We start from the raw sequence: 22,527 nt of genomic DNA on the forward strand, positions 1-22,527 counted from the left end.
AAGTCTCTCCTAAGAGAGAGTAGATTAGAGGCCCCTCTTCATAAAAGGCAAGGACACTTGACTGACCTTGGGTTACAGGCCCAACTTAGGAGTGTTAGAGTCCCTTCTAAGATTTAGGGGGTTAGAGGCCCCTCTCGGTAAAGTCCCTCTCAGCTAAGAACAGGTTCGGCACTATGGGATGTTAACTGCTATTCTCTTTGAATTAATCTGGCTTGCACTCTTTGCTGATGGCTGTGGGTGACAGGATTAGGCACGTGCAGGATCGAGGGACATGGGGAGCATTTTCCTCCTCCAAAAGGGGAAACTTGAGAGCTGATGGGACTGCTTGAAAAAGATCCCTGCCAGACGACAGTAGCCGCCTGAACTTTTCAATGTCGCTGCAATGGGTGGGTCTTTCTCTGGCCTCCCTGATCATTTTGCTTTCCCTACCCTGCCACAGGCAATACTTTCCTTCTCTACTTTTTGTTTCTCTTTCTTATTTTTATTTTATTAATTTGTTTATTAGTTAATTTATTTATTTGACAAAGTCTTGCTCTGTTGCCAGGCTGGAGTACAGTGGCGTGATCTTGGCTCACTGCAACCTCCACCTCCCAGGTTCAAGTGATTCTCCTGCCTCAGCCTCCCTAGTAGCTGGGACTACAGATGTGTGCCACTACGCCCAGCTAAGTTTTTGTTTGTTTGTTTGTTTTTTAGTAAAGACGGAGGTTTCACCATGTTGGCCAGACAGTCTCCATCTCTTGACCTTGTCATCTGCTCACCTCAGCCTCCCAATGTGCTGGGATTACTGGCATGAGCCACCGCGCCCAGCCCCCTTTCTTATCTTTTCTATTATTCAGGGCGACCCTCTTGCCCAGAGACCATGTGTTGAAACTCTAAGTCGGAGGTTGGATTAAAGATGACAGGGCCCATCTGGGGGCAAATTTAAGCCTTGCTAGTTTGATATTGGGTGCTAAGCAGAGTGGCTAATGTCTATGTTTTATCACACGTAGTTTGCTCCAGCCAGAACAAAAAAAAAAATAATTTTCCTTTATGATGCAGCTTGGCCCCCAGGGTGATGGTGCTGCAAACCAGATCACTAGGGCTGCTCAAGGAAAGAGAACCCAAAAGCCTGGCATGCTGACAAAAGGGTAAGAATTTCTTACCAGTCAGATTTCTGGCTTATCTCTCTCTCTGTAAACGATCGAATGAATTGAAAAAAAATCAGTGTTTATCTCCTTTGTAAAGTTTTGATTAATGCGAAAAAGAATTAGTTCTAAGACTAGTCTTAAGCTGGTGTATTTTGTTCTATGAATTCATTTTTCTGTGTTGAGGGGTACTTCAGCGTAAAACATGGGCTTAGAACACTTGTAAGCCCGCTTTTCAAGACGACCCAGCAAGCTGGTCAGTAACTACTTTGGCTGCAGGTCCCTGAAACAAACAAACAAACAAAAACGGATTAAGTATCCACATCGTTTTACATCCTTGGGAGTTTGACCTTTTAACCACGTGGCCGTACTTTCTTTCAGTCTCTGCCTTCAGGGAACAGGAATTTTAGGGTTCATGTCATAGTTAGTTCTAAAACTCATACTGAATAGTTAAAAGCCTTTGCAAGCTCAAAATTAACTACTCTAGACTCCTTCTGGGAAAGAAGCTGAAGACTGCTGCGGGCTGTAGCTCACTAGCTAAGGTATGGGACTTTTGCAGTGGTGGTCTGAGTTCATATTCCTCACCTAGGAAGTAAGTCGTTTCTGGTTTAATGTTGCGTAACTTTGTCAATTATCTTCTTCTCCACAGACTGTTTTAAATTTTCCTTTCTCTAAACGCCTGAGAGGCTAACTTTAGTAAAGTTCAAAAGCCAGAAATATCGGCCGTTTGGCATAAGAAATACTAAAAGGACTTTATTAAAACATGCTAAAAGCAGATGTTCAAGCTCTAATAGCCAGGACTCCTTGGGAAAAACAGGAGGCACCAGAGACCCCTTTCCTGGCCCTGTTCTTCCAAGGGCTCCACCCTAAAGCCAGTAATCCAATTAAGAAACTTAAAAACTGGCAAATGAAAAATCTTACAACTACTGTAGTAATCATCTTCTGTCTTTCTGTGTAGCTATATATGTGTTGCGTGTAACATTTATATAAAAGAGCTCTAATTAATTGGCTTAACAATAAGCATTTAAATCAAATATTTTAAAAGCAAAATAAAAAGTGTAATGCCTTTTAGTTTATGTAACTTTAGTAACCTTTGGGAAATAAAAGCAGTTTTAAAAATTACTGATAAAAACATTTAGTCTAAATTATGCAGGTCAGATATTAAGTTTGTTAAATGCTTTAAAGTCATAAACTGCTTCTTTAACATTTAATAATTGTTCAATTTACCTACCTCAAAGCCATTAGATTCTAGATGAGGTCTCAGGACATGTGGAATTAGCCATGCCCTCTAGCTATACAAAGAAGATTATAAAGAAAGTTATTTTATATGCAAAAGGATCTTGTATGATAAATTCTTGTCCTAAAGTAAAATGACTGGTTGTTTAAAAGGAGGGATGTTTTTATTTTATACTTTTATTTTATAAAAATGTTTTTATTTTATATTCATACAGGAAGCATTATCAAATGTGAAAAAGTGTTTTGCTTTCTTTGGACTAAATTTGCATAAATATGTTATTGGTATATGTTCCAAAGTTATGGGAAACCCCTATAATTCTAATATGACTTAATGTATGTTATTAATAATTATAATTGTTACATAAATCATTGTATACCACAGAGGTAACAAATTTCCTTATCAATTGTGGCTTTACTAGTGGCTGCCCTAAAACTTTATTATCCACAGAAAATTGTTGTCTTGTTTTAATTTTCTTTAGAAGGTGGTTTATAATCCACTATAGAACTCTAGCAAGGATTCTTAAATGCAGCTTTCTGATAACTTTGGAAATTGTAGCATTAAAATACGGGAAACAACTTTCAGAACTCTCATGAAGAGCTAAAATGTTCATGAATATCAAGCAAAACCAAAACAGGAGTTAACTAAATTCACTGAACCAATGAAAAACTGAAGTAATATTTTAACTTTGCTTAAAATGCTGCTGATCCTTTGTTTTGTTTTTCAGAGTCAAGGAAACTTTTCTTTTGCGCTATTCACGGCTTTTAGAAGTTGAGTAAAATATATTCCTGTGAACAAAATTTGTAGCATATTTGTTTCTGTCTGCCCGATTTTGCCAGAATTTGGAAACTAGTCGTGAGTGTTCTTAACTTATGGCAATATTGTTATTTGCATAAGTGCAGTAAGAATCTGTTTTCTTTTGTAACAGGAAACAGTTGGAGAAATTGATTATTTTACCAAGGTTTTGACTAGAATGGTGTGTTTTCCTTTAGGGAATTAAACTTGACTTATAGAGCCAATAAAAGCCCTGTGGGGAACTGGCCTCATACCTTGCCTACAACAGTCCCTGTGCAGGGTTTCTGACCGGTAGTGAGTAAAGAGTGTCACTTTCTGACAGGTCCAGAAGCCCCAAGTTATCTTGGGACCTCGAGAGGAAAAAATTACCCAACTCATAGGTATTTAAGGGTACAAACCCATGGTTGGGCTCGGCTTTAAAAAAGTCTTATCTGAAATTCCTTCTATGGAACAGAGTTCCATCAATGCCAATTTAAAAAGAGCTTAAGTGAAAAATAATTATTTTTGCTGCACTTTATACAAATAATCATGCCAAGTATAATAAAGCAAATCTGTCTTACCATGATTTGTCTTTAGTAAAAATGGGAAACTGGAGAGGAAATATTATGTTTCAAAAGCTATGGTATACTTGTTAGATTCTAGTCTCATCAGTTGTTTTTAAGTTTATTTCTGCAATTTAGGGTAGCCCTGCTTATTCTTGTGAACCAAACCAGTGGTCTCTGACTGTTGCTCAGCAGAAACAAGAGGGATGGGTAATATAAAAATCTGGATCAGTATTCTAATCAGTAATTAGAATACTGGATCAGTATTCTAATTACACATTGTAATCAGCTAACAACTCCACACCAGCTTAGTTCCAACAGTTGCCCAGTTCATGAAAAGCCTTCTAATTTAGTTTATTTGGAATAACTGTACTTATTTTGCTTCACTCTTGTGGAATATATTGCTGTTATATTCTTTGTGTAGGAATATAGGACAAGCTTACTGAATGTTTTCTTAAACACCTATTAATCTTCCAGATATCACCTTTTGTTGAAACTCAAGAGTTATGAGTGGACCTTACTATACTGGTGCTTTCTGACTGAGCTCCTCTCTACCTTGAATGCAAGAAACCCTCACGGTTAGGCAGGAATATCATAGGCCTTATTCAGTCTGAGGAAGTTACAGAAGATGGATCTTCATCAGCGGTGTGTGAACCAGAGCAACTCCATTTTAAATAGGAGCTGGGTGAAATGAGACTTAAACTTACTAGGCTGCATTCCCAGACAGTTAAGGCATTCTAAGTCACGGGAAGAGATAGGAAGTCAGCACAAAATACAAGTCATAAAGACCTTGCTGATAAAACAGGTTGCAGTTAAGGAGCGAGCCAAAACCCACCAATACCAAAATGGCAATGAGAATGACCTCTGGTCATCCTCACTGCTTCATTCCCATCGGCACTATGATAGTTTACAAATGCCATGGCACTGTCAGGAAGTTACTCTATATGGTCTAAAAAGGAGGGGGGGGCATGAATAATCCACCCCTTGTTTAGCATATCAACAAGAAATAACCATAAAAGTGGGCAACAGCACCCCTTGAGGCTGCGCTATCTATGGAGTAGCCATTCTTTCATTCCTTTACTTTGTTAATCAACTTATCAACTTGCTTTCACTTTGGGAAAAAAAAAAAAAAAAAAAAACCAAGTGCAGAAACATCCATACGTGAGTACAACCCTTAATTAGAAGAAAATAATCTTACATACTAAACATTATTACCATTTTTGGTGCTCTTAATTCCTTTGTTTAGATCAAAATTTCTACCTGTTTTTATTTTCCTTCTATAAGAAAGATGTCTCTTAACATTTCTTGTAATGTGATATACTGGGCACTGTTCTTTTTTGTTTTTCTTTTTTATTGTACTTTAAGTTCTGGCATACATGTGCAAAATATGCAGGTTTGTTACATGGGTATACATATGCCATGGTAGTTTGCTGCACCTATCAACCCATCATCTCAGCTTTAAGCTCCACATGCATTATGTATTTGTCCTAATGCTCTCCCTCCCCTTGGATGTGGTTTTTGTGTAGTGGTCCTTTATGTTGGTGTTGATGTTATTGCTTTCTCTTTGTTACCTTTTCTTCTAACAGTCAGGCCCCTCTTCTGTAGATCTGCTGCAGTTTTCTGGAGGTCTGCTGAAGACTCTATTTGCCTGGGTATCACCAGTAGAGGCTGCAGAACAGCAAAGATTGCTGCCTGCTCCTTCTTCTGGAAGCTTTGTCCCAGAGGAGCAGCGGCCTGATGCCAGCCAGAACTCTCCTGTATGAAATGTCGATCGACCCCTGCTGGGAGGTCTCTGCCAGTCAGGAGGCAGGGGGGTCAGGGATCCACTTGAGGAGGCAGTCTGTCCCTTAGCAGAGCTCGAGCGCTGTGCTGCAAAACCTTTTCAGTATGCACTGCTCTCTTCAGAGCTGGCAGGCAAGAACATTTAAGTCCACTGAAGCTGTGCCCACAGCTGCCCCTTCCCTGAGGTGCTCTGTCCCAGGGAGATGAGAGTTTTATCTATAAGACCCTGACTGGGGCTGTTAACTTTCTTTCACAGATGCCCTCCCTGCCCAGTGAGGAAAAATCTAGAGAGGCAGTCTGGCCACAGCCACTTTGCTGCCCTGTAGTGAGTTACACCCAGTCTGAACTTCCCAGCTTCCTTAACACTGTCAGGGGAAAATTGCCTACTCAAGCCTCAGTAATGGTGGATGCCCCTTGCCCCACCAAGCTCCATCGTCCCAGGTTGACTTCAGACTGCTGTGCTGGCAGTGACACATTCAAGCCAGTGTTTCATAGCTTCTTGGGCTCCATGGGAGTGGGACCCACTGAGTGACACTACCTGGCTCCCTGGCTTCAGACTCCTTTCCAGGGGAGTGAAGGGTTCTGTCACGCTGAGGTTCCAGGTGCCACTGGGGTATGAAATAAAATAAATAAATAAATAAATAAATAAATAAATAAATAAAACTCCTGCAGCTAGCTCAGTGTCTGCCCAAACAGCTGCTCAGTTTCGTGTTTGAAACCCAGGGCACTGATGGTGTTAGCACGTGAGGGAATCTCCTGGTCTGTGGACTGCAAAAACCGTGGGAGAAACATAGTATCTGGGCAGTACAGCACAGTCCCTCATGGCTTCCCTTGGCTGGGAGAGGGAGAACCCTCGCTCCTTGCACTTCCCAGGTGGAGCAATGCCCCACCCTGCTTCTGTTCGCCCTCCAGGGGCTGCACCCACTGCCTAACCAGTCTCAGTGAGATGAACTCAGTACCTCAGATGGAAATGCAGAAGTCCCCCGCCTTCTGTGTTGGTCTTGCTGGGAGCTGCAGACTGCAGCTGTTCCTATTTGGCCATCTTGCCAGATCCCCCCCAACCATCCCATATAAATTTGAAAATAGTTTTTTTTTTTTTTTTTTTCTAAATCTGTGAAGAATGTCATTGGTGGTTTAGGAGGAATATCATTGAGTGTATAAATTGCTTTGGTCAGTTTGGCCATTTTGACAATATTGTTTTTCCTGTTCATGAGCATGGAATGTTTTTCCATTTGTTTGTGTCATCTCTGATTTCTTTGAGTAGTGTTTTGTAGTTCTCACAGAAGAGATTTTTCTCCTTCCTAGCTAGCTGTATTTGTAGGTATTTTATTCTTTTTGTGGCATTTGTGAATGGGATTGTGTTTCTGAATTGACTTTGAGCTTAGAAGGTTGTTGGTATATAGAAATACTCCTGGGTTTTGTACATTCATTTTGTATCCTGAAACTTTCTTGAGGTTGTTTATTAGATCAAGGAGCTTTTGGGCAGAGAGTCTAGGATTGTCTAGGTATAGAATCATATTGTTTGCAAACAGAGATTGTTTGACTTCTGTGAAAAACATAGTGGGGTGAAAGCAATCACCTGTCAGCAATGGAATGGAACAATAAAAGTGCCCAAGAATAAATTTAATGTGAATGTGAAGAACGAATATGAAGTAAATAACAATCATTGCGAGGGATACGTAAAAAGACTTGAGGAATTGAGTAGTGGCTTTTTCTTGGATAGAGAGATTCTAAAATAGAAAGATAGTTATTGTCCCTAAGATGTAATTTAAAAATAATAGCTAGTATCTCAACAGGAATATTTTAGCACCTGATCAAATGGTTCTGAAGTTCATCTGAAAGACAAATGTGTCAGAATAGATAGAAAAAGAGAAAGGAATGAGGGAGGGCAAGCATTATTTGACATTTCAAATATAATCAAGCTACAGCAATTAAAAAATATAGTAGTGGTGCAGTTATAAACAACTCAATAGAAGAAAATTAAAAGTAGAGAGTTACACACCAAATTGAGTGGGGATGTAGGTGACGATAAAAGAGCCATTTCAAAACACTGAGTGAAACAGGGATTCAATAAAAATGTTGAGTCCCTATCACATTAATTTTGTTCAGATGGATCAATGATTTTGAATGTACAATAATGCAACCAAAAACTATGAATGTCTTATCGTATTGGAGTGGGTAAGTTCATTGCAAACATGACAGCAGACTCATGAAGGAGGCAAGAAAATGATTTATGATAGCAGATATAAAATAGGTATTAAAATATTTAATATTTATTTCTATGATGGTGAATTTTTCTGAAACACATTTTTCCCTTAGAGTAACCTGGGGCTCATATTCTCCAAAGCCATTGTAAGTGAAAGAAAGGTTGGGCAGGGGGAAAAAGAAAAATGTTTTGTAAGTTCAATTTTGGTGTCAGGAGAGCTTGTAGTCTAGGTTCTCCACAGAGGCAGGAAAACTTCAGTCACGTGGTAAATGCCTCACTCAGTGCACACGCTACACAGATCTGTTGCTGTGGATTTCTGTTGCTACGCATGACTGTTGTTACGCATGCGCCTTGTTGCCTACCTGCTGTCCACGCAGAGCTTTGCGAGGAGAGGCTGTGTTTTCTTTCTTTCCGCCATTTTGATTGTTTCTCACTGACTGGGGCTCAGCAGGTAGGTCCTCAGAGCGGTCTTCCTGGGAATTTAGTTGTGAGTGAATGTGAGGAGGAGCCAGCGGGCTTTGAACAGGTCCTGCGGCACAGTCTGTGGCTTCTGAGTGAAAGGGGACTCGCGGTCGTCATCCGGTTCCTCCCAAGTCGCGATGCTGCTATGGGTCTTGACATAGTGGCTGGGCTGGAAGGAGGGATGAAGGTGGGCCGTGGAGGGGAGGGATCATGTGAAGGTGGGGCGAGTGCTGGGGGTGCTGTTAGAGGTATCTGAGTCCCTAAAACTGGAACCATCGGAGAGAGGACAGTTTCCAGACTCCTCGGTAGGGATGAGGGAAGGACGGCGTGGTCCGTAAGGAAGGGGCGCGGTGGCTCAAGCCTGTAATCCCAGCACTTTGGGAGGCCGAGACGGGCGGATCACGAGGTCAGGAGATCGAGACTAGCCTGGCTAACCCGGTGAAACCCCGTCTCTACTAAAAATACAAAAAATTAGCCGGGCGTGGTGGCGGGCGCCTGTAGTCCCAGCTACTCGGGAGGCTGAGGCAGGAGAATGGCGTAAACCCGGGAGGCGGAGCTTGCAGTGAGCTGAGATCCGGCCACTGTACTCCAGCCTGGGTGACAGAGCGAGACTCCGTCTCAAAAAAAAAAAAAAAAAAAAAAGGAAGGGGAGGGGCCTGGGAACTGGGAACGCTGTGGGCTGGTGACTGCGGCCTGAGGTCTGTAGAGTGCCTGGCAGAGGTGTCCATTGAGGAGCATAACATTCACTCTGTTTAACGATTTCTCACCTCCGCCGTGGACGTCATGGGAAGGAATGGGTGAGGCTGTGCGTTCCAACAAAACTTGATTTTGGTAGGGGGTATGTAGGGGGGTAAATGCGCCTAGTAAATCAAAGTGGGACGAAAGCAGTAGTCATTTCGGTTTGAATTCTCTGTCCGTTTTTTCCTAAATGTCTTCATGATGGAGAGTCTCATTGTGAAACCAAAACTCAGAATCTAAGTCCTCTGTGTTTTGCTATGGCGTTAAGGTGATTTCTGTGCTTCTTCGACTATGACACAAACAAATCTGTCCGTAGTTTGATTGGAAAACATGCGTACTTATCATTGCTCTGTGAATTATTTTGAAAATATTTTCAAAATTAAAAAAGTACAAATCACCATTTTGCCATGGAATATTTATATATATAGCTAAGCTACACACTTTTTTCAAATAACAATATTCTATTTTCAGTGGGAAATATGAGTGAGCATGTAAGAACAAGATCCCAATCCTCAGAAAGAGGAAATGACCGAGAGTCTTCCCAGCCGGTTGAATCTGTGATTGTGAGTCCTTTAACATTTGATGTTTTCTATTAACACAGTTTATTTTTAAAAATGTTTTTGAGCTAGTGTACATGCACTGATACAGATGTTCCATGCTGATAAAAAATGATGATGGCATCTCATGAAGGAAACTTTGGTTCAGGAATATTATATTCTGGTGTTACCTGTATGGATATGGATATTTCTCTCTCTTCCTCTCTCTCTCTCTCTCTCTCTCTCTCTCTCTCTCTCTCTATATATATATATATATATATATATATATATGCCTTTAGATTTATGATTCGATGCACATATGCACTTGTGTATTTATGTTATTGACTTTTTATTCGCACACACACTTACACCCTTAGGTCCAGCAGCCCGCTGAGGAAAAACGTCAAGAAGAGGAACCACCAAATGAAAATCAGGGTATTGCACCTAGTGGGGAGATTGAAAATGAAGGAACACCTGCTGTTCAAGGTGAAGGGAGAGTGGAGAATAATGCTTATGGGTGGTGGAGGTATATTTATGCCTTATATTTTATGACATACCAGTAACAGGAGGACAGAAAACATTAGGAAGGGATCCTAAACATTTCCTGCTGCTGCTGTGGGGAGGGGTGGGACAAGGATACATAAAATGTCACAAAACTTTCCTACCATTTTGATAGAGGCTTTTTATTGATTGGGTATTTGCATGGTTGCTGTAAATCTTTGAGTGTTTTCCGGAGCTCCTGTATGGTTTGTTCAGCCATATTCTGTTTTTTGTTTAGCTTTGTTTTGTTTTATGTTTCTGTGGAAGAATGTCAGCTTGCAGCTTCCTAGTCTGCCATCTGCGGACATCTCATGTATTTTTTAAGAAACTGTTTAACGCAGATTTATTAATGCTTTCTCATGCTGCGTAATATACTAAGTGCTGGAGATGTCAGTGCCAAATTTTTGCCTAAAGCTCATAGTCTAGTCAGACTGACTCAAACAAATCACTGATTTAATGTGATAAGAATAAGAGCAAATGAGTACAAAAGGGGCAAGTTGTCTAGGGCCAGCCTTGGGAAAGGAAAGGGCAATGTTTGAACATCACTGCTTTCCTGTTTTCCTGGCAACAGACTCCTTAAATGATTAACCTACAGGTTTTTATTTCATAATGATGAGGGAATAAACATTATCATTTCCTTGTTCATAGTTCATGTTTTAATTTGTAAACTGATGACCTTTTTATCTTTTAAGGGCCTGACGTGGAAGCTTTTCAACAGGAATTGGCTCTGCTTAAGATAGAGGATGAGCCTGGAGATGGTCCTGATGTCAGGGAGGGGACTCTGCCCACTTTTGATCCCACTAAAGTGCTGGAAGCAGGTATGTTGTTCAATTAAGATGCTAACTATAGGGTGTCTGTTTTCACAATATTATATTTTTGTGACACAGAGGTAAAATTACTGCTACTTTAATATCATACTTCACGTCTAAAGATTCTTTGAAGGTAGTTCAGATCTCAGATGGCTGCCTTACACACTATCAGAGAGAGAGGGTCAGGTATGCTGGCTCATGTTTTTAATTCCAGCACTTTGAAGGCCAAGGCAGAAGGATCACTTGAGGCCAGGACTTCAAGAGATGGAGAAAAATTGGGTCAAAGCTAATTGGATTACGATATGAAAGATATGAAACATGCTAAGAGAGGATATCGAGTGTCTTCACAGCTATGTGAAGTAATGCAGATATTAATTAGCTTGATATAGCCATTTCACAATGTGTATGTATATTTTAAAGCATCATGTTATGCATGATAAATATATATGATTTTATGTGTCATTTTTAAAAAAAGATATGAAAACGTGTTCTGACTTTTGAATGTAAGTCATTTAACCAACAGCCAATCATTTTCAGATATTTTTATAGCGGCCTGTTTTTAACAAATATGTAAGATGTTTATAATAAGCATCATATATATATATATAAATATTATATATATAATAAGCATCAATATAATATTGCAGTGTTAACTGTGATGGTAACGCCTTAAAGCTAGCGCGGGTGTTCAGTTTACTGTATAAACTGAACTGCTTTTAGGCATGTAAAGAGGCAAGAATTCTGGTGAAAATAGTGACAAATGTTCGCCCTACTTAAAGCAAGTACATAATGGCTAAACTAGTCCAAAGTAACGTTTTTACACTTTTTCATAAGAGACACAAAACAAATGTAATACTATTCTATTTCCTTCACTTACGGAGTTCTGAGCATGTTCTATATTCAGAGTGTTATTTCATATCAAAATATTTGAATGATAATTTGAAAATATCTTTTTCCCTTAGGATTTTGTTTCGTTGAATTTTCATTGAAAGTATATGCGCTTTTTTTTTTTTTTTTGCTTTCCACTTATATATACAAAACAGACTCACTTGATTTAATTCATTCTGAACTTGAACAGTCTCTTTGTTTCCTTATTCTACTAGAAAAAGTGGCATGAATTAAAAATATTGTTAATATGCCTGGAAGTCTACCTTCAGAGTTTATTCAGAGGCTAACTGGATGTAAGCTAAAGGGTCACCCTCAGGGTTATGATATTAGTTCATCAACACAGTAGTTGTATGCCTCTAGTGTCATATGAATAAAAATCTCCTGAGTAACGGGCCCTAGTTTTATATTTATGTTATAGGTGATGCGCAACCATAGGTTTACACCAAGACAAATGAAGACTGAAACCAAGAATGTTATTCTTAATCTGGAAATTTGACTGATAACATTCTCTTAATAAAGTTTTACAGTTTTCTGCAAAGAATCCTTGCATGTTTTTGTTAAATTTATTTCTGGATCTTTAATACTCTTGAGAATTTTATCTTTTTTGAAAATTTAAATCCTGTGTTTGAGATGGTACATGGAGATAAAATGTTGGTACATTGATTTTCTATCATAGATAGATAGGAAGCTGGAAGCTTTCATAGTGGGATGCCAACAGCTGCACAGATAGAAAAGGAGTAGCTCAAGCTGAGGACTTGCCTGCATAATAAAAGATTAGGGTGGGGCCTGGGAGAGATTCACGCCCTATGTAGATGGTACACGTGGTCCTAACTGGTTGTTTGTACCCTATGTAGATGATCAGATACTGCCTCCCCACTAGTTCATCCATAAAACCCCCTGCATTTCACTGCAGGATGGCAAACGTTTTTTTCTGGGACCCCTGTCTGTAGTAGAAAGCTGTTCTCTTTGTTTCTTCTATTAACTTTCTGCTCTAAACCTCACTTTTGTTGTGCCCATGTCCTTGATTTCCTTGTCTGTGAGACCAAGAACTCCAGGTGTTACCCCAGACAACGAGGCCACTTCAATACTAGCTGTGGGTCTGTGGTATATGGCTTTTATTACATTGAAGTATGTTCCTTCTTTCCCCGGTGTTTTGAGGGTTTGTATCATGATGACATACTGAGTTTTATTACATGCTTTTCAGCATCAATTGAAATGATTATATGGTTTGTAACCTTCTTTCCGTTGATATGATTTATCACATCAGTTGATTTGTGTATGTTGAACCATCCTTCCATCCCAGAGATAAATCTCACTTGGTCATGATGATGATTCTTTCTAATGTATTGTTGAATTTGATTGCTACTAGTCTGTTGAGAATTTCTGCATCAATATTCATCAGCGGTTTTGCCCTGTAGTTTTCTTTTTTTGATGTGTCTTTGTCTGATTTTGGTATCAGGGTAATACTGGCCTCATAGAATGAGTTTGGAACTATTCCCTCCTCCTCTATTTTTCAAAATAGTTTGAGTAGGATTGGTATTAGTCCTTTTTTAAATGTTGGGTAGAATTCAATAGTGAAGCCATCAGTTCTGGGTGTTCTTTACTGGAAGACTTTTAATATGGCTTTGATCTCGTTGCTTGTTATTGGTCTGTTCGGGTTATGGATTCATGATTCAATCTTGGGAGGTTGTATGTGTCTAGGAATTAGTCCATTTTTTTCTAGATTTTCCAATTCATAGGCATGGAGTTTCTCATAGGAGCCAGTTATGATCCTTTGAATTTTTGCAGCATCAGTTTTGTAATGTCTCCTTTTTCATTTCTTTCTTTTTTTTCTCTTCTTTTCCTTTTTTTTTTTTTTTTTCCTCGAGACAGAGTCTCCTTTTGTTGTCAGGCTGGAGTGCAGTGGCACAGTCTCAACTCACTAGAACCTCCACCTCCAGGGTTCAAGCAATTCTCTTGCCTCAGCCACCCTAGTAGATGGTATTACAGGTGCCTACCACCACGCCTGGTTAATTTTTGTATTTTTAGTAGAGATGGAGTTTTGCCATGTTGGCCAGGTTGGTCTTGAGGTCCTGGCCTCAGGTGGTCCACCTGCCTCAGCCTCCCAAATCCTTTTTCATTTCTGATTTATTTATTTGGGTTTCTCTCTTTTTTTCTTAGTTTGGCTAAAGGTTTGTCAATTTTGGTTAACTTATTAAAAAAGGAAACTTTTGCATTATTGCTCTTTTGTAGGGTTTTTTCTTTTTTTTTTTCATAATTGAGATTTTATTGGTTGAGGATCAGTACAGACATTTCAATCTGTAGACAATTCTTAACATATGTAACGAAATTCTAAAAAGCCACGTGTTGTAATTCTTTTTTAAAGTTATTCCAGTGACTTTCCAGCTTAAAATTTGGAAGCAAATTTTCCTTAAGAGGCTATCAAATACCAGTATCTTCACATGTTGGTCAGCTGTTACATATGGCCCACCAGTTCACAACTGAATAGCATGTGCACTACATATTCAAATCTGTAATCTTTCACAGCACAGCAACAAAGTTATTAGAAAAACAGGACTACCACAACCAAAGATGTTACAGAGTGCACACAATTCTGACAGGGAGCGCCATGAACAAGGAGTGGTTTTCTTTAGGAAACAATTCTACTAAAAAACATGAGAATGGAAGTAAAATAAAATGTTCAAGACATTAAATGCAGGACTGACTCCATATTGCCATTTAATGTGCTTTGTATTATAGGACATAAAAACTAACCCCCCATCTATGGAATGTTAAGCCGACACCCGAGACAGTCAAAGCCTCCCATAATTCAATATCCTACGCTATTTTCTGGTTGTACCAAAAAATAAACAACCAGCAAATGATTTCACCTCTTAAAAAAAAGCATTTACACTTAAAAAAAATGGGATGAGGTGGTATTCTCTCCTTCTTAAAAAATGTTTCTACAGCTACTAAAAGACTTGCATTTACAAAATAGTTGATAAAAATTTTCCTCTGGATTGTACAAGAAGGGAGACAGGGACCACTGGTAAGACGTGGTACATACGTCTTGGCTTCTTTCTCTCCTGCTTCATCAGAGGCTGGACTCTCCTCAGTTTTCGTTTCCCCGTTTTCTGCAGGTAAATCTTCTTTAGTTTCTTGGTTAGCCACTTTGGCCTGTTTTCCCTTTGCTCCCCTTTTCCCTTTTGTTTGCACTTTTTTGTCTGAAGATTTATCAGCTGACAACCGCGCTGATCTCCTCTTGGGCTCTTCCTTGGCGGCCCCTTCAGCGGAGCTGACCTTCCTCTTGGGCATCCTGGCGGCGGGGAAGGCGCGTGCCAGGTGCCTGTGGGCCACGGCGCGCCTAGAGCCTTCGCGAAACTGGGCTGCCTGGCCGCTGCCACTCCTCCCGCCACCCGAGCTGCTGACTGTAGGGTTTTTTCATTTCAATTTTGTTTATTTCTATTGGGATCTTTATTATTTCTTTTCTTCTAATTTTTGGTTTGGTTTGCTCTTTCTTTGCAGCTCTTTAAGATGCATCATTAGATTGTTTATTTGAAGTTTTTAACCTGTTTTGTTGTAGGCACTTAATAGCTATAAACCTCTTTCTGAGTACTGCTTTTGCTGTATCTCATCGGTTTTGGTATGTTGTGTTTCCATTATCATTTGTTTCAATAAATTTTTAAATTTCCTTCTTAGCTTCTTCATTGACCCATTATTCATTCAGGAGCAGATTATTTAGTTTTCATGTATTTGTATAGTTTCCAAAATTCCTCTTGTTATTAATTTCTAGTTTTATGCCACTGTGGTCTGACAAGATCCATGATATTATTTCAGGTTTTTTTAATGTTTTGAGACCTAACATATGGTCTTGTCCTTGAGAATGATCCATGTGCTGAGGAAAAGAATGTGTATTCTGTGGCCGTTGGATGAAATGTTCTGTAAATATCTATTAGATCCATGTGTCTGTAGTGCTGATTAAATCTGTTTTGTTGTTGTTGTTGTTGTTGTTGAGTTTCTGTTTGGCAGATCTGTCCAATACTGAATATGGGATGCTGAAGTCTCCATCTATTATTTTATTAGGACCTATCTCTCTTTTTAGCTCTAATAGCTTTTGTTTTATATATCTGGGTGCTCAAGTGTTGGGTGCATATATATTTAAAATTGTTAATATCCTCTTGATGAATTGACTGCTTTATTATTACATAGTGACCTTTTAGTCTCTTCTCAAAGTTTTGCTTTGAAATCTTTTTTTTCTTATTTTTGTATCTTTTAAGTTCAGGCATACATGTGGTGCAGGTTTGTTATACAGGTGAACTTGTGTTAGAGATTATTTTGTTACCCAGGCATTAAACCTGGTACTCATGAGCTATTTTTCCTGATCCTCTCTCTCCTTCCATCCTCTGTTCTTCGGTAGGCCCCAATGTCTGTTGTTCTCCTCTGTGTGTTGATTTTTTTCTCATTTTTAGCTCCCACTTATAAGTGACAACATGCAATATTTAGTTTTCTGTTCCTGCATTACTTTGCTAAGTATAATGACCTCCAGCTCCATCCATGTTCTGGCCACAGAGATAATGTTATTCGTTTTTATGGTTGTATGCTATTTCATGGTATATATGTACTACATTTTCTTTATCCAGTCTACCATTGATAGGCTTTTTGGTTGATTCCATGTCTTTGGTATTGTGAATAGTGCTGCAGTGAACATATGCGTACATGTGTCTTTATGATAGAACAGTTTATATCCCTTTGGCTGTCTACCCAGTAATGGGATTGCTGGATCGAATGGTGGTTCTGTTTTTAGGTCTCTGGGGAATGAGCACACTGTTTCCCACAATGGTTGAACTAATGTACACTTCCACCAACAGTGAATAAGTGTTTCTTTTTTCTCAACAACGTCACCAGCATCTGTTATTTTATTTTATTTTATTTTTTACTTTTTAATAATAGCCATTCTGACTGGTGTGAGGCGATATCTCATTGTGGTTTGAATTGCACTTCTCCAATTATCAGTGGCTTTGAGTTTTATTTCATATGCTTGTTGGCCACATGCATGTCCTCTTTTGAAAGTGTTTCTTCATGTCCTTGGGCCACTTTTTAATGGTATTATTTTTTGTTTTGTTTTATTTTCTGAGACAGAGTCTTAGTCTGTTGCCCAGGCTGGAGTGCAGTTGCACGGTTTCTGCTCACTGCAACCTCTGCCCCCCAGTTTGCAGTGATTCTCCTGCCTCAGCCACCCTAGTATCTGGGATTACAGGCATGCACCACCATACCAAGCTAATTTGTATTTTGTTGGTTTAAAGCCTGTTTTGTCCAAGAGTAGGATTGCAACCCCTGCTTTTTTATTTTTTTGCTTTCCATTTTCTTGGTCAATATTCCTCCATCCCTTTATTTTGAGATTTTGAGCCTGTGTGTTCTTTGTACGTGAGATGGGTCTTCTGCATCTATCACACTAATGAGTCTTGACTTTTTATCTAGTGTATCTGTCTCTGTGTTTTTATTTGGTTGAATTTTTACTGAAGGTATATGCGTTTTTTGCTTTCCTCTTATACATATAAAATAGATTTACTTGATTTCATTCATTCTGAACTCGGTCTTTTTCTTTCCTTTTTGTACTAGAAAATGTGGCGTGAATTAAAAATGTTAACTACCTTCAGAGTTTATTCAGAGGCTAACTGGATGTAAGCTAAAGGGTCACCCTTAGGGTTCTGATTTTACAGTATTTGTATACCTCTCGTGTCATCTAAATAAAAATCTGCTGAGTAACGTGTTCTAATTTTATATTTATATTATAGGTGATGGGCAACCTTAGGTTTAAACCAAGACAAATGAAGACTGAAACCAAGAATGTTGTTCTTATGCTGGAAATTTGACTGCTAACATTCTCTTAATAAAGTTTTACAGTTTTCTGCAAATAATTCTTTCACATTATTGTTAAATTTACTTCTAGATTTTTAATACTCCTGATAACTGTATATTTTATGAAAGTTTAAATCCTGTGCTTGAGATAGTATATAAAGATAAAATGTTGGTACATTGATTTTCTATCATACATAGATAGGAAGCTGGAAACCTTCATAGGGGGATGCCAGCAGCTGCACAGATAGAAAAGGCCACATGGGGCCAGGCATGTCCACCATGAGGGTTCCACTTCCCTTTTTTTAGCACATGCACAGTAAGAAAGAAATGAGCAACATGGAGTAACTCAGGCTGAGGACCTGCCTGTATAATAAAAGTTTAGGGTGGGGGCTGCCAGAGATTCATGCCCTATGCAGATGGTACACCTGGTCCTATCCGGTTGTTTGTACCCTATGTATCAGATACTGTCTCCCTACTAGCTTATCTATAAAAACCCCTGCATTTCACTGCAGGATGGCAACCCTTTTTTCGGGACCCCTCTCTGTAGCAGAAAGTTGTTTTCTTTCTTTCTCCTAATAAATTTCTGCTCTAAACCTCATTCTTTGTGTGTCCGTGTCCTTGATTTCCTTGTCTGTGAGATCAAGAACTCTCAGTGTTACCCCAGACCATGTGGCCATTTCAGTGCTAGCTGTGGATCTGTTGTATGTGACTTTTACTACAGTGAAGCATGTTCTTTCTATCGCCAGTGTTTTGAGGGTTTATATCATGATGACAATGTTGAGTTTTATTAAATGCTTTTTCAGCATCAATTGAAATGATCATATGTTTTTTTATTCTTCATTCTGTTGATATGATTTATCACATACATTAATTTGTGTATGTTGACTCATCCTTGTATCCCAGGGATAAATCTCACTTGGTCATGATGAATATTCTTTCTAATATATTGTTGAATTTGATTTGCTGGTATTTTGTTGAGGATTTCTGCATCATTGTTCATCAGTGATTTTTGGCCTGTAGCTTTCTTTTTTTGATGTGTCTTTGTCTGGTTTTGGTATGAGGGCAATACTGGCCTCATAGAATTAGTTTGAAAATATTCCATCTTCTTCTATTTTTCAAAATAGTTTGAGTAGGATTGGTATTGGTTTTTCTTTTAATGTTGGGTAGAATTCAGCAGTGAAGCCAGTGAATTCAGCAGTGAAGAAAAGTCCCAGGCTTTTCTTTACTAGAAGACCTTTATTATGGCTTTGATGTTGTTACTTGTTATTGGTCTGTTCAGGTTATGGTTTCTTCCTGCTTCAGTCTTGAGAGGTTGTAGGTATCTAGGAATTAGTCCATTTGGTCTAGATTTTTCAATTTATAGGCATATATTTGCTCATAGGAGCCAGTAATGATCCTTTGACTTTCTGCAGCATCAGTTTTAACGTCTCCTTGTTCATTTCTTTTTTCTTTTTTTTTTTTTTTGTCTTCACAGAATTGCGCTCTGTCGCCTAGGCTGGAGTGCAGTGGTGCAGTCTTAAGCTCACTAGAACCTCCATTTCCTGGGATCAAGCAATTTTCTTGCCTCAGCCACCCTAGTAGCTGGGCTTACATGCACCTGCCACCACGCCTGGCTAATTTTTGTATTTTTAGTAGAGATGGGATTTTGTCATGTTGACCAGCCTGGTCTTGAGCTCCTGGCCTCAAGTGATCTGCCTGCCTCAGCCTCCCAAATAGTTTTTTTATTTCTGATTTTATTTATTAGGATTTTCTCTTTTTTTCTTAGTCTGGCTAATGGTTTGTCAATTTTGGTTATTAAAAAACAACTTTTGTTTTATTGCTCTTTTCTAGTTTTTTTTTTTTTCATTTCAATTTCTTTTATTTCTGCTCTGCTCTTTATTCTTCTACTAATTTTTGGTTTGGTTTCCTCTTTCTTTGCAGCTCTTTAAGATGCATAATTAGATTATTTGAAGTTTTTACTTTTTTTGATGTTGGCACTTATAGCTATAAACCTCTTTCTTAGTACTGCTTTTGCTGTATCCCATAGGTTTTGGTATGTTGTGTTTCCATTATCATTTGTTTCAATAAATTTTTAAATTTCCTTCTTAACTTCTTCATTGACCCATTAATCATTCAGAAGCAGACTGTTGAGTTTTCATGTATGTGTATAGTTTCCAAAATTTCTCTTGTTACTCATTTCTAGTTTTATTCCATTGTGGTCTGACAAGAAGCTTGATATTATTTCAATTTTTAAAATGTTTTGTCACCTAACATATGGTCTGTTCCTGAGAATGATCCATGTGCTGAGGAAAAGAATGTGTATTCTGTAACTGTTGGATGAAATGTTCTGTAAATATCTGTTAGATCCATGTGGTCTATGGTGCAGATTAAGTCTGGTTTTTTGTTGTCGTTGTTGAGTTTCTGTCTGGAAGATCTGTCCAATGCTGAATGTGGGGTGCTGAAGTCTCTATTATTGTATTGCAGCCTATCTCTCTCTTTAGCTCTAATAGTATTTGTTTTATATATCTGGGTGCTCCAGTGTTGGGTGCATATATATTTAAAATTGTTACATTCCTTTGATGAATTGACTCCTTTATTATTATATATAGTGACCTTTTGCCTCCTCTCAAAGTTTTCGTTTTGAAATCTATTTTTTTCTTTATTCTTTTTTTATCTTTTATATTAAGTTCAGGCATACATACATTAAGTTCAGATGCAGGTTTGTTATACAGGTGAACTTGTGTCATGGGTTTGTTGTACAGGTTATTTTGTCACCTAGGTATTAAGCCTGGCACTCGTGAGCTATTTTTCCTGATCCTCTCCTTCCTCCCATCCTCCACTCTTTGGTAGGCCTCAGTGCCTGTCATTCTCCTCTGTGTGTCCATTTTTTCTCATTTTTAGCTCCCACTTATAAGTGAGAACATGCAATATTTAGTCTTCTGTTCCTGCATTACTTTGCTAAGTATAATGACCTCCGACTCCATCCATGTTCCATCAATAGATATAATGTCATTCATTTTTATGGCTGCATACTATTCAGTGGTATATGTGTGCTATATTTTTTTTTATCCAGTCTACCATTGATGAGCTTTTAGGTTGATTCCATGTTTTTGGTATTGTTAATAGTGCTGCAGTGAAAACACATGTGCATGTGTCTTTATGATAGAACAATTTATATTCCTTTGGCTATAATGGGATTGCTGGATCGAATGGTAGTTCTGTTTTCAGGTCTTTGGGGAATTACCACACTGTCTCCCACCATGGTTGAACTAATTCCACTTCCACCAACAGTGAATAAGTGTTTCTTTTTCTCCATAACATCACCAGCATCTGTTATTTTTTTTTTTCTTTTTTACTTTTTAACGATAGCCATTCTGACTCATGTGAGATGATATCTCACTGTGGTTTGAATTGCATTTCTCTAATGATCAGTGATGTTGAGTTTTATTTCACATGCTTGTTGGCTGCATGTATGTCTTCTTTTGAAAGTGTCTGTTCATATCCTTGGCCCACTTTTTAAACGTATTGTTTGTTTGTGGTTTTTTTTTGCTTTGTTTTTTGAGACAGAATCTCAGACTGTTGCCCAGGTTGGAGTGCAGTGGTGCGATCTCCACTCACTGCAACCTCTGCCTCCCATGTTCAAGCGATTCTACTGCCTCAGCCCCCCTAGTAGCTGGGATTACAGGTGTGCACCAGCACACCCATCTGATTTTTGTGGTTTTGGGAGAGACGAGGTTCTGCCACGTTGGCCAGGCTGGTCTCGAACTCCTGGCCTTAAGTAGATCTGCCCGCCTCGGCCTTCCAAAGTGTGAACCACTGCGCCTGGCCTGTCGTTTTTGTTTGTTTGTTTGTAAATTTGTTTAAGTTCCTTATAGAGGCTGGATACTAGACTTTAAACAGATGCACAGTTTGCCATAATTTTCTCCCATTCTATGTGTTGTGTGTTCACTCTCTGGATAGTTTCTTTGTTGTGCAGAAGCTCTTTAGTTTTATTAGATCCTATTTGTCAATATTTGCTTTTATTGCAATTGATTTTGGCATCTTTGGTATGAAATCTTTGTCCTTTCCTGTGTCCAGAATGATACTGCCTAGGTCATCTTCCAGGATTTTTATAGTTTTGGGTTTTACATTTAAGTTCTTAATCCATCTTTGACTAATTTTTGTATAAGAAGTGGTCCAGTTTCAATCTTTTGCATATAGTTAGCCAGTTATCCCAGCACCATTTGTTGAATAGGGAGTCCTTTCTACATTGCTTGTTTTTGTCAACTTTGTTGAAGATCAGATGATAATAGGTGTGAAGTGTGCAGCATTATTTCTGGACTGTGTATTCTATTTCATTGGTCTATGTGTCTGTTTTGCCATCAGTACCATGCGGTTTTGCTTATTGTAGCCTTATAGTGTAATATAAAATGAGGTAATATGATGCCTCTGGCTTCGTTCATTTTGCTTAGGATTGCCTTGGCTATTCAGGCTCTTTTTTGATTCCATATGAATTTTTTCTTTTAGTTTTTTTTCTTTTCTTTTTTAAAATTTTACTTTAAGTTCTGGGATAAATGTGCAGAACCTGCAGGTTTGTTATATAGGAATACATGTGCCATGGTGATTTGCTACATGTATCAACCCGTCATCTAGGTTTTAAGCCCTGCATACACTAGGTATTTGTCCTAATGCTCTCCCTCCCCTTGCCCCCCACCTCCTGACAGGCATGGGTGTGTGATGTTCCCCTCCCTGTCTCCATGTTTTCTCATTGTTCAACTCCCACTTATGAGAATATGCGGTGTTTGGTTTTCTGTTCCTGTGTTAGTTTGCTGAGAATGATGGTTTCCAGCTTCATCCATGTTCCTGCAAAAGACATGAACTCATTCTTTTTTATTGCTGCATAGTATTCCATGGTGTATATGTGCCACATTTTCTTTATGCAGTCTATCATTGATGGGCATTTGGGTTGGTTCTAAGTCTTTTCTATTGTAAATAGTGCTGCATCAAACATACGTGTGCATGAGTCTTTATAGTAGAATGATTTATAATACTTTAGGTATATACCCAGTAATGGG

The 22,527-nt window shown here is 38.7% G+C and overlaps 1 protein-coding gene and 1 pseudogene across 2 annotated transcripts; one reads left to right on the plus strand and one right to left on the minus strand.

Moving 5' to 3' along the window:
• The first annotated feature begins 7,840 nt into the window (after positions 1 to 7,840).
• LOC101023876 (putative G antigen family E member 3) lies at positions 7,841 to 17,550 on the plus strand. 2 transcript variants are annotated; one of them, XM_009197703.3, is made up of 5 exons: positions 7,841 to 8,134; positions 9,355 to 9,446; positions 9,797 to 9,905; positions 10,652 to 10,777; positions 17,431 to 17,550. In XM_009197703.3, exons 2-5 carry the CDS (start codon positions 9,363 to 9,365, stop codon positions 17,445 to 17,447), a joined length of 336 nt encoding a protein of 111 aa, XP_009195967.2. In that variant the 5' UTR covers positions 7,841 to 8,134; positions 9,355 to 9,362; the 3' UTR covers positions 17,448 to 17,550. The 2 variants fall into 2 exon arrangements, with proteins under 2 accessions (XP_009195967.2, XP_003917830.2); XM_003917781.4 differs by lacking the exon at positions 17,431 to 17,550 and adding an exon at positions 12,075 to 12,197 and having other exon boundaries at positions 7,845 to 8,134.
• LOC110742138 lies at positions 13,823 to 14,973 on the minus strand (annotated as a pseudogene).
• Positions 17,551 to 22,527: the final 4,977 nt, after the last annotated feature.

Source organism: Papio anubis, chromosome X, assembly GCF_008728515.1.
Source record: "Papio anubis isolate 15944 chromosome X, Panubis1.0, whole genome shotgun sequence".
NCBI lineage: Eukaryota > Metazoa > Chordata > Mammalia > Primates > Cercopithecidae > Papio > Papio anubis.

Coding starts and splice junctions, on each gene's coding strand:
- LOC101023876 (XM_009197703.3), top strand. CDS start 9,363: ATGAGTGAGCATGTAAGAACAAGATCCCAATCCTCAGAAAGAGGAAAT. Junction 9,447..9,796: donor AGCCGGTTGAATCTGTGATT/GTGAGTCCTTTA, acceptor TTACACCCTTAG/GTCCAGCAGCCCGCTGAGGA. Junction 9,906..10,651: donor AGGAACACCTGCTGTTCAAG/GTGAAGGGAGAG, acceptor TTATCTTTTAAG/GGCCTGACGTGGAAGCTTTT.